Below are 12,404 nucleotides of genomic sequence, written 5' to 3' on the forward strand. Positions count from 1 at the left end.
CCTTGCTGCTGGTTGGGGCTCTCTCAGCCTCTGGGGACTCTGCACCATCACAGAGTCCGCTGTCCTTTGAAGCGGCCGTGGAACAGGGAGTGGTCATCTACAACAGCAAAGCTGAGGGAGATAATCTCTACCGTCTCCTGGAGGCTGTTCCTCAACCTGATTGGGTAGCTACCCTTCACTTCAGGTCCATGGTGGACTTGACTCTGCGTAGAGTAGACCCATCCCTTGTGGGGAGCGATTCTGAGACTTCTGGGGAGCTAACTGAAAGGTTCTGCCCACCCTGTTCTCCTAGCTTCAACAGCCTCCATCTATGGTAGAGTAGACCCAGGGAAGCGGCTCTGAGGCTGTTGTGGAGCTGGCTGGAAAGGGGGAATCCATCGCTCCTGTTCTCCTGGCACGGAGAACTTCAACAGCCTCCATCTAGGGTCAATCTGGATGATGGGCCTTGTATGAAGAAGATCTAGAACCTGCATGGACTCTTCTCTGCAGTCCTGTTCTGGCAGCTCCATCCAGACTCATTTGAGAATCGATCCCAGCCTAAAACGGGGGGGAGGTGCAGGGGGGGGCTTCAAAAAGTAACACCTCCACTTGGCCATATCTTCTTTCAGGATCCCAATTCTGAAGGGACCCAAGAGTTGAAGTTCACCATCAAGGAGACAGTCTGTCGACCAGAAGGAGAAGTTTCCTTGGATAAATGTGACTTCAAAGAAGACGGGGTGAGTGATTGGTGCCAGTGATCCATTGTAGATGGAGAGAGGGCCAATGGGACCTCTGTGGGACCTTCCTGGAAGAGCTGAAGCTGGTTGTCCATCTCCACTGGGGTTTGGGTTGAAGAAAGAGCCTATTGAAGACTGCTTCTTTCCCTTCCACCTTTGTCTTGAGGGACATTATTCCTCTTGGTCCTCCAAGTCAACCCTGAGGTCCCCCTCCATGGATGGAGAAGGCACCCAACCCTTGAACCTTTCAGGAGTCTCTTCCTCCTCCCCCAAAGGGTCCGTGGACAGGTTGAACCAGTCAACTCTTAGCCCAGACGTCTAGGGAGATTCCCAATCATCCAGGTCACGGTTGTCCCGAAGGTGCTTTTTTCAAGACTGGACTTTCTTGTTTTTCCTCCAATATTTTTTTGTTTCTCGTCCACGAAGTTTCTTCAGCGCTAAAGCGTCTTACATTCATTTCTGAATGGAAAGTCCAGGGGCCTCTTGAAAAACCACCTTGGGGGTCTCCATGGATGGAGAAGGAAGCCAACACCTCAACCTTTCCACAGTTGTCCCCCTGTTCTCCTAAAATGTCCACAGAGGCTGACGGAGGTTAGCTTGTCCAACGTTGCTCTGGAAGGACCCAGTTGAAGCCCCATCGGGACCCGATCCAAGATCTTCCCGTGGGAAAACAAGATGGGATGGGGAATTCGTTCTCACCATGTTTCTTTTCTCCGTAGGTGGTCAGAGAATGCACAGGCGAATTCTTCCTTGGGGAGAAGCCCCCAGTGGCTGTGGTCACCTGTGAAGCCGTGGAGGAAATAGAGGAAGAAGAAGAGGAGGGGGAGGCGGCGGAGGAGGGGGAGGAGGAGGAGCAGAACCAGGAGGAGGAAGTGGAGGAGGTAAGAAGGTGGTATGGTGTCTGGGACTTCTGATGATGAGCTCCAAGCCTTAGAAGAGATACGTTGAACAATTGGCCAGGTAGAAGAGGCCCCCGTGGGAGGGACAAGCACATTAAGGGGAGACAGAGAATCACTCAGCTCAAGGGGCTACAGGGGTGGGATGGGAAAGAAAAAGACAGATTTGCCTTTGGAAATTATATCCCAGAATTTTCCCCTTGCTGTACTTCCTGTTCCTGAAGTTCAGGGAATCTAGGGGTTCAGTTCACACCCGCCACACCCCACAGCTTTGAAATGGACCAGAATCCCAATCAATCGGTCAAAATAGAGCTGGAAGGGACCTGAGAGGTCCTCTAGTCCAACCCCCTGGTCGAGCAGGATACCCTTTCAAATAGGGGGCTGTCCAGTCGCTTCTTTAAAAAAAAAAACATCCAGCGGTGAAGCGCCCACAATTTTGGGTGGCGAGTCTTTCCACTGGTGAATCGTTCTCCTTGTCAGGAAATTTATCCCTACTTCCAGGTTTTTTCTCTCCTGGATTAGTTTCCATCCATTGCTTCTTCTGCTGCCTTCAGATGCTTCATGGCAAAAACCTTCTTGGCAGGTTTTTTTAAAAAATCCATTTTTAATCTGCATTTCTCAGATTAAGTTCCTAACGAATGTCTTTTGCTTTTAAACTCCTAAAATCACCTCCAAGGCCCCTTCAGCCCCAAAGTGGATAGAATCTCCTTCTCGTGTCTCTTTACGTACCCTGAGAGCGACTAAATCCTTGTGTATCCAATCACAATTGGCCAATAAAGAATTCTATTCTATTCTATTCTATTCTATTCTATTCTACTCTACTCTACTCTACTCTACTCTACTCTACTCTACTCTACTCTACTCTACTCTACTACATTCCATTCCATTCCATTTCCTGTTCTTTTCTATTCCATTCCTATTCTATTCTATTCTTCTGTTCTGTTCTGTTCTATTCTATTCTATTCTTCATTCTTCTGTTCTGTTCTACTCTACTCTATTCTACTCTACTCTGCTACATTCCATTCCATTTCCTGTTCTGTTCCATTTCTGTTCTGTTCCATTTCTATTCTATTCTATTCTATTCTATTCTATTCTATTCTACTCTACTCTACTCTATATTCTATTCTTTTCTGTTCCATATCCTTCCCTACCCTATTTTACCCAATTTTACCCTATTCTACCCTATTCTATTCTATTCTACTCTACTGTATTCTATTCTGTTCTGTTCTGTTTTGTTCTGTTCCATATTCTTCCTTACCCTATTTTAACCTATTCTATTCTGCTCTGTTCTATTCTATTCTACTATATTCTATTCTATTCTTCAGTCTTCTATTCTATTCTATTCTACTCTATCCTACTCCATTCCATTCCCTATTCTGTTCTGTTCTACTCTACTCTACTCTACTCTATACTCCACTCCACATTCTATCCCACCCTATTCTATTTTCTATTCTATTTTCTATTCCATTCTCTACTATTCTATTTTCTACTATTCTATTCTATTCTATTTTAATTCACAAAAATGCAATCCCCTTCATTGTCCGGAAAGGCCGCAGCTGCCCGCTTTGCAGGGCTCCCTATCTGAGCCCAGAGCATCAGAGGAGCAGAGAGGAGAGGAGCTGCCTGTTGGGGAACCAGGGTTGACCAGATGCGACCCTTTTCTTCCCCTCTAGGACGAGCCCGAACGTTTGAAGAAATTAAGGAAGAAGATCAAGAAGGGTTTCAAGAAGATCAGGAAGGGTTCCAGGAAGATCAGGAAACTCGGGGAAAAAATCTGGAAGACATACATTAGGTTTGGAATTCTTTCAAACAAGGTCCCTTCAGGATAAACCGCACGATGATAAAGAAGGAGCTAGCCTCAAAGGCCTTGAGATCAGACGGAAGTCATTTCTGCAGAAAATGACGGTCATTCTCCAATTGTCCAGCTTGGATCTGAATCCGGGCTTTTTATACTTTTATGCAAATTCAAATTTGAAGTAGAATTTGAACTCTGTACGCAGGTAGAAAAATCAAACATTGCAGCAAATGAGGAGTTGGGGGAACGGTTTGATTGAAGCGGCGATAAATATTTGTAACGCAGCTTTATAAAAATAAATAAATAAATGCTGAAATGGGACCGAGTTAGTCTTTTCTTTGCAAAACACGACTCTTTTTTTAACGTAGCGTTTTTCTTTCATTCAAAAATTCCATGATTTAGGAAATAACTTGCAAAAATCCAGCAAAGGGTTATGAAATGTGTCAGAAGCCAAATAGCCACAAGCCAGAGATTTGTCAAGCTTTGAAAAATGGAATAAACACCCAGGCCTGCTTCAGAAAATGCGCAGCTGAAGGGAGAAAGGTGTTAAACATCAAACTCTCCGGGATCGCTTCTTACTGAGAATTGTGGGCATCCAACTTGCCTCTATTCCTTTCAAAGGACAGTTCAGGTCCTTCCTAGTCCCCCCCCCCTTTAAAAAGTGGGGAGCAAAGCATCCAAATTACCAGCTTTGGTGGCAAAATCAGCTGCTTGTCAGCAGGAGGAAAATAAAGTTTATAAAATAAAAATAAAGTCTCACCATTCATCACACCAGGATGAGGGAGGTTGCAGACTGTCTCTCTGTAAGAAGGTTCTTACAGAGAGACAGGTTAAAGTTTTGCAGAAAATGACATGGGATTTTGAATGGGTCTTTTTGCTCCCATACTCCTACCCTACTCCAAGATTTCAACTCCCATAAGAGACTTTCCTCCTCCTCCTCCTCCTCCTCCTCCTCCTCCTCCTCCTCCTCCTCCTCCTCCTCCTCCTTATCCTCCTCCTCCTCCTGCTCTTCCTGCTTCTCCTTCTTCCTCCTCGTCTCTTTCTCCTCCTTACTTTTCTCCCTTTTCTCCTTCTCTCTCTCTTCTCCTCCTCCTTTTCGTCTTCTTCTTGGCCTACCCAAGCTGGACATTAGGGCAGAGAACCAGTCATTAAATTATTTTAATCCCACCACTGTGGTGTCATGCAGAGCCATCTCTCCAGGCACACCAACAGTCGCCTGTTGCTCTTCCGGCTTCCGGCGCACACCGGCCAGCTGTTCTTCGCGAGTGCTGGAAACCAGAAGAGCAGCTCCTTGGCATGCGTGCGTGCGCCAGGAAGCTAAGCTTCCAGTTTCCGGCACGCACATGCATGCATGCCAGCTGGTCTTCACACACACACACATGCATGCCAGAAACTGGAAGACCAGGTAACCAGCATGCATGCACATGTCGGAAACCGGAAGCTCAGCTCTTTCAGTTTTTGGAGCTCCCGCACAAGCTTGCCTGGCACGGAGCTGCTCTTCCGGTTTCCAGTGCTCCCCCCATGTGTGTGCGCTTCCATTTCGACACTTGGTGCCGAATACAGAAGCAAATATTAGGGAAATTAGGAAAGGAAAAAGGGAAGGGAATAGTGGGAAAAAGAAAGGGGGGGGGGAAAAAAGGCATTGACTTCCCATTCCTTTGGTGCAGCTGAATAAGGCATTTACTTTACTTTACTTTACTTTACTTTACTTTACTTTCTTTACTTTATAAAATTTGTATGCCACCCACTCCCTTAGGACTCTGGGCGGCTCACAGCAAGACAAAAGAACATATAAAAAGATTAAAACAAAGATACAAGTTGTTAAAAAATTCCACAACATCCATTCCATCTAAGCGGGGCTGGATATCAATCAACAGCCCCAGGCCTGCCGGAACAGCCAGGTCTTGGTGGCTTTACGGAAGGCCGGGAGAGTGGGAAGGGTCCGGATCTCTATGGGTAGGTCGTTCCACAGGGCCGGAGCAGCTACAGAGAAGGCCCTCCCTCAGGGGGCTGCCAGCCGGCCGACCGCACCCGGAGAAGGCCCAACCTCTGCGATCTTATTGGTCGTTGGGAGGTATGTGGCAGGAGGCGGTCTCTCAGATAGCCAGGTCCTAAACCATGTAGGGCTTTAAAAGTAATGAATAGCACCTAGAAGTGCGTTCGGAGACCAATAGGGAGCCAGTGCAGCTCGCGGAAGATGGGTGTAACATGGGTGTACCTAGGTACAATATCGCTCGCGCGGCTGCGTTCTGGACCAGCTGTAGTCTTCGAACACTCTTCAGGGGCAGCCCCATGTAGAGCGCGTTACAGTAATCCAGTCTTGAGGTGACGAGGGCATGAGTGACTATTTGAAGTGCCTCCCAGTCCAGGTAGGGCTGCAACTGGTGCACCAGGCGAACTGGGCGAAAGCCCCCCTGGTCACAGCCGACAGATGGTGCTCTAACGTCAGCTGTGGGTCCAGGAGTTTTTTTAGAGTTTTTAGAGTTTTATTTGGCATTTATAGGCCGCCCTTTTCCCTGAGGGGACTCAGGGCGGCTTACAACTCGTAGGAGGGAGTGCAAGAGAAAACATATATGTGAATAAAATAAAACAAAACAGTAAAACACAACATTCATTCAACATTCGGGCGGGGCGGATTAAAATCTTATCCCCAGGCCTGACGGGATAGCCAGGTCTTAAGGGCTGTGCGGAAGGTCTGGACGGTGGTGAGGGTACGAATCTCCACGGGGAGATCGTTCCAAAGGGTCGGAGCTGCTACTGAGAAGGCTCTCCTCCGCGTGGTCGCTAGTCGGCACTGACTGGCGGATGGAATTCGGAGGAGGCCCAATCTGTGCGATCTGATGGGACGGAGGGAGGTAATCGGCAGAAGGCGGTCTCTCAAGTATTCAGATCCACTACCATGGAGGGCTTTATGGATGGTAAGTAGCACCCTGAAGCGCACCCGGATATCAACAGGTAGCCAGTGCAGCTCGCGGAGGATAGGTGTTATGTGGGCGACCCGCGGTGCGCCCACGATCACTCGCGCGGCCGCATTCTGGACTAGCTGCAGTCGCCGGATGCTCTTCAAGGGCAGCCCCATGTAGAGCACATTACAGTATTCCAGCCTAGAGATCACAAGGGCTCGGGTGACTGTTGTGAGGGCCTCCCGATTCAGGTAGGGCCGCAACTGGCGCACCAGGCGAACCTGGGCAAATGCCCCCCTGGTCACAGCTGACAGATGATGGTCAAAAGTCAGCTGTGGGTCCAGGAGGACTCCCAAGTTGCGAACCCTATCTGAGGGGTGTAAAATTTGACCCCCCAGCCTGAGTGATGGAACATTGGCCAAATTGTTGGGAGGGAAACACAACAGCCACTCGGTCTTGTCTGGGTTGAGTACCAGTTTGTTAGCTCTCATCCAGTTCTTAACGGCCTCAAGACCCCGGTTCATCACATCCACCGCTTCATTGAGTTGGCACGGGGCGGACAGATACAACTGTGTATCATCCGCGTATTGATGGTATTTTATCCCGTGCCTCCGAATGATCTCACCCAGCGGTTTCATGTATATGTTAAATAGTAGGGGGGATAAGACCGAGCCCTGCGGCACCCCATAAGTTAGGGGCCTCGGGGACGATCTCTGCCCCCCAACCAACACCGTCTGCGACCTGTCCGAGAGGTAGGAGGAGAACCACCGTAGAACAGTGCCTCCCACTCCCACCTCCCGCAGTCGTCGCAGAAGGATACCATGGTCGATGGTATCGAAAGCCGCTGAGAGGTCAAGGAGAACCAGGATGGACGCATGGCCTCCATCCCTGGCTCTCCAGAGATCATCGGTCAATGCGACCAAAGCGGTTTCTGTGCTGTAACCAGGTCTGAAGCCCGACTGGAAGGGGTCAAGGTAACTAGCTTCCTCCAAGGACTGTTGGAGCTGGAAGGCCACCACCTTCTCTACAACCTTCCCAACAAAGGGGAGGTTGGAGACTGGATGGTAGTTGTTAAGAACGGCTGGATCCAAGGATGGTTTCTTCAGGAGGACACCCAAATTGCGGGCCCTCTCTGAGGGGTGTATAATTTCACCCCCCAGGCTGAGAGGTGGAATGTTTGGTAGGCAGCATCAATAGCCACTCGGTCTTGTCTGGATTGAGTGCAAGCTTGTTCGCTCCCATCCAGACCCTGACAGCCTCCAGGCACTGGCACATCACTTCCACTGCTTCGCTGAGTTGGCACGGGGCAGACAGATACAATTGAGTATCGTCCGCATATTGATGATATTTGATCCCGTGCCGGCGTATGAGCTCACCCAGCAGCTTCATGTAGATATTAAATAGGAGGGGGGACAGGACCGAACCCTGCGGCACCCCATATTTGGGGGGGAAGATTAAGATCTATGCTCATCTTTTTACTTTTTCATAATAATAGAAACTAGCCATTCCCGAAAACAACAAATCTATCTAATCGGTAAAACCCAAGGTCAAAGTTTCATCTTTTTCCACCTCAAGCACAAAGTCCAGGAGTGGTTTCCGTGTCAAAGTAAATATGTTTGTCCTCTTTTCTTTAATCAAAACAGTCAATTTAGACATCTCTGCTAACGCCATGAGTTTTGGCAGCCATCCATCCCTTGTTGGGGGTCAAGGTGACCTTCCATCTCTGTCCCTCTTCTCAAGGAAGGACCTGAGAAAATTCAGTGCTTATTGTCCTCAATGGGCCTCTGGAACAGGGGTCTCCAACCTTGGAAGTTTTAAGACTGGTGGACTTCAAAGTCCCGGAGCTTTGCTGGCTGAGGAACTCTGGGAGTTGAAGCCCACAAGTCTTAAAGTTGCCATGTGTTAGATGGAAAGAAAATCCCCCCCGTGGGTTCAGTCTTCCCGGGGTGGGAGAGCGTCACCAGAGCAGTGAAAGAATTTAAGATCGAAGCACGCTGGGCTTGAAAAGCAGGGTTTCTTTATTTTCTTTCAGGAAGGGAAGACCAACAGTGACATTTGGATTGGATTTGGATTGGATTTATTCGACTTGTATGCTGCCTTATTCCCAGAGGGACTCAGGGAGGCTGAACAAAAACCAAGGGGAGGGGAACAAATACAAAAAGTAAGACAAAAACAAGACAACAATACAGACAATTTAAAAAACACAACAAGCACAACCAAATTCAAGTAGGGGTGGAACTCAAGACCCCCAGGCCTGCTGGGACAGCCAGGTCTTCAGGGCCGTCCGGAAGGCCCAAAGGGTGGAGAGGGTCCGAATCTCCACAGGAAGATCGTTCCAAAGGGCCGGAGCAGCCACAGAGAAGGCCCTCCTCTGGGTGGTCGAAAGCCGGCATTGGCCGGCAGATGGAATTCGGAGGAGGCCTAATCTGTGGGATCTAATGGGTCTATTGGAGGTGATTGGCAGCAGGCGGTCTCTCAAGTACCCAGGTCCAGTACCATGAAGGGCTTTATAAGTGATGACTAACACCTTGAAGCGTATCGGGGACCAATAGGCAGCCAGTGCAGCTCGCGGAGGATAGGTGTAACGTGGGTGTACCGAGGCACACCCACAATCGCTCGCGCGCCTGCATTCTGGACAAGCTGAAGTCTCTGAATGCTCTTCAGGGGCTGCCCCATGTAGGGCACATTGCAGTAGTCCAGTCTTGAGGTCATGAGGGCGTGAGTGACTGTTGTAAGATCCTCCCGGTTCAGGTAGGGACGGAATTGGTGCACCATGCGAACCTGGGCAAAGATCCACCTGGTCACAGCCAACAAATGGTGCTCTAAAGTCAGCTGTGGATCCAGGAGGACTTCCAGATTGCGAACCCTGTCTGAGGGGTGTATAATTTCACCCCCCAGCTTGAGAGATGGAATAGCTGGCCAATTTGTGGGAGGAAAAAACACAAGCCACTCGGTCTTGTCTGGATTGAGACCCAGCCTGTTCACCCCCATCCAGATCCTAACATCCTCCAGGCACTGACACATCACGTCAACCGCTTCACTGAGCTGGCACGGGGCGGACAGATACAATTGGGTATCGTCCGCATACTGGTGGTATTTTATCCCATGCCGTCGGATGATCTCTCCCAGCGGCTTCATGTAGATGTTGAACAGCAGGGGGGACAGGACCGACCCCTGCGGCACCCCATAATTGAGGGGCCTAGGGGATGACCTCTGCCCTCCAACCAACACCGACTGCGACCTGTCCGAGAGGTAGGAGGAGAAGCACCGAAGAACGGTGCCTCCCACCCCCACCTCTCGCAACCGCCGCAGAAGGATACCGTGGTCGATGGTATCGAAAGCCGCTGAGAGGTCAAGGAGCACCAGAACGGAGGAGCGGCCCCCGTTTCTGGCTTTCTAAAGACCATCTGCCAGTGCGACCAAAGCAGTTTCCGTGGTGTAGCCAGGCCTGAAACCGGATTGGAAGGCATCTAGATAATCGGTTTCCTCCAAGGACCACCGGAGCTGAGCGGCCACCACTTTCTCCACAACCTTCCCAACGGGAAGGTTGGAGACTGGATGGTAGTTATTTAAAACGGCTGGATCCAAGGACGGCTTCTTCAGTAGGGGTCTCACCACCGCCACCTTTAGAGGGGGGGGAAAGGACCCTTCCTGGAGAGACGCGGTCACTATCGCCTGGATCCAGCCAAGTTAAAATCCCCCAGCACCATAAGCCTGGGGAACTCAACTGCCAGCTCGGCTACTGACTCGAGGAGTGAGGGGAGAGCTGCTGCAACGCTGTTGGGAGGAAGGTACGTTAGCAGCATGCCCACTTGATCCCCAGGATCCAACCTCACCAACAAGGACTCGCACCCAACAAGCTCCGGAGCAGTGATCCTACGAGGAACTAGAGACCCTCGGATAACAATGGCCACTCCCCCACCCCTTTTTTGGAGTTGCGGCTGGTGAAGCACCTGAAAACCCTCTGGGCACATCTCGGTGAGGGGGACTCCTCCCTCCGGGCCCAGCCAGGTTTCAGTAATACATGCCAGGTCTGCCCCCTCGTCTAATATTAGGTCCCAGATGAGGGGAGCCTTGTGAACCACAGACCTGGCATTTTAGCAACAGCAGCCTGAGACCAGGGCCCTGACTACGCGCGCCATCTGGCCTTGGAGTGGGACTAATAGGGCCGGAAGGAAGGATCTCTGTAACATAGCGAACCCTCCTTCCCCGGTAATGGCTCGCTCTAAAGTCCCCGCCATATCTGCCCCTCCCAGTTAAGACCGTAATGCTCCGGCCCACTCCCGTGTCTATAGGCCGCCCATCCTCCCTCAAAGCTGCCGACATCCCCGGCAGGCCCTTCGAACCATACATTCTAAGGATGGGGGTTAAAACCAGGCCCCCCTAACACTTCTGCAGAGCACTCAGTGTAGGAGGAACCCAGCCTTATCAGACGTACTCAATCATACAAACAAGCAATCCCCATGACAAATTAAAAACACAAATACAGCGATATAAAGATAAAAGTGGGTTCAAACATACAGCCCAATCATACCTCAAGCACTCACCATGCATTAAAAAGTACGCACTGCGATAGTGCGCTATCAAACAATGGTGTAAAGATGGAGAGCTGCTCCGCTCTTTCTCCCTCTTCTATGTCCCAGGGAGAAGTCCACGGCCGCAAGACCAGAAGTCAATGGTGTACAAGGCAGTCGCACGTGGAGAGGGGCAAGGCAAAAATGCCTGATGTTCACAGGTAGCAACCGTTCAGTTTTACACCCCCCCCCCCCTTAAAGTCCCAAAGGAGATCAGGGGACCACGTGGAAGGAAGTCTCTTTCCTGAGATTATATAAGGTCCATAATCCGGTGGGCCACAGTCTGAAGCTGGCCCAAGCCGCTCAGGAAGGAGGGGGAGAGAGCGCCGATTTTCTCGATACCAAGTCCTCGCCCCTGCGGCCGCCATCATCTATCGCTCCTAATCTCAACCCAACCCCAACCCTACCCCTAACCCTACCGCCTAAATCTAATCTAATCTAACACTATCCTACACCCTAATGGACCAGTGTTCCTGGGGTAGCTGACACCGATGTACAGTAAGTGTACATTTTTACACCATTTTTCTCTTCGAAGCCCTTTTGTTTCCTTTGTACTATTGTGCATTTTGTGTATGCCCTTGTTTAAGGGTTCTAATCCCGTCTTGCGTTTGTTATTCCTCTGCCCTAAAGTAATCCCCGTGGGGCAGGGATGAGCCCCACTGTCTTCTGATATATTTTCCTTTTTAATTGTTTTATGATTAAATCTTTGCCCTCAGCTAATCCAGTTCTCCATTCTCCCGATAAATCTTCAGCTAGTCAATCTTTGTTATCTGACCTTTCGCTATTTCAAAGGTAATTTCTTCCTGCACGTGCTGGATTTTTATATTATTTTGTACTCCGCAGCTGTTTCTAATTGTCTTGATAACCCTTGTAATTATTCTCAGGAGGTTCTTTTAAAAAATGCGTCCAGAGTCCCTATATGGGTGAGTCATTGCTGGCATTGTTATTCTAGTGACGTTTAGTCCGGTTCCTCTGACAATATTGTTTCTTAAGGTTTCTGGATGTCTCTTCCTAGTACAACACTGTCTTGGTGAAGAGCCGAGGTGGCGCAGTGGTTAAATGCAGCTCTGCAGGCCACTTCAGCTGACTGCAGTTCTGCAGTTCGGCTGTTCAAATCTCGCCGGCTCAAAGGTTGACTCAGCCTTCCATCCTTCCGAGGTGGGTGAAATGAGGACCCGGATTGTTGTTGGGGGCGATATGCCGACTCTGTAAACAGCTTAGAGAGGGCTGAAAGCCCTATGAAGCGGTATATAAGTCTAACTGCTATTGCTATTGCTATAAGTTCCCTTCCTACACCAAGGTTGAGATACCTGCTCTGGAACCTCACCAGATCAGGATTCCTCCACCTTCATCTCCCGATGGAAACTCTGGGAGTTGAACGTCATCCCTCTTAAAGCTGCCAAGGTTGGAAAGGACTACCTCGCAGGGGAAGCTCTTCGGATCAGCCTGAAACCTGGCCTAATTCTTCTAGCTCCAACCCATTAAATTTTTGATGGGTCTTCCATTGCAGTTCATAAAAC

General features: G+C 49.7%; 1 protein-coding gene across 1 annotated transcript in view; it reads left to right on the top strand.

Annotated features, from left to right (window-relative positions):
* Positions 1–3,441, top strand: part of LOC116520614 (cathelicidin-related peptide Oh-Cath-like) — a 3,463-nt gene extending 22 nt beyond the window's left edge. Inside the window, exons 1-4 of the mRNA XM_032234879.1 lie at positions 1–164; positions 609–716; positions 1,436–1,597; positions 3,286–3,441. The exon at positions 1–164 is cut by the window's left edge and continues 22 nt beyond it. Of these exons, the coding sequence (XP_032090770.1) occupies positions 1–164; positions 609–716; positions 1,436–1,597; positions 3,286–3,441 (590 nt within the window). The remainder of the gene's footprint in view (positions 165–608; positions 717–1,435; positions 1,598–3,285) is intronic.
* The last annotated feature ends 8,963 nt before the right edge of the window (positions 3,442–12,404 follow it).

The sequence above is a fragment of the Thamnophis elegans genome, chromosome Z, assembly GCF_009769535.1.
Source record: "Thamnophis elegans isolate rThaEle1 chromosome Z, rThaEle1.pri, whole genome shotgun sequence".
Taxonomy (NCBI): Eukaryota; Metazoa; Chordata; class Lepidosauria; order Squamata; family Colubridae; genus Thamnophis; species Thamnophis elegans.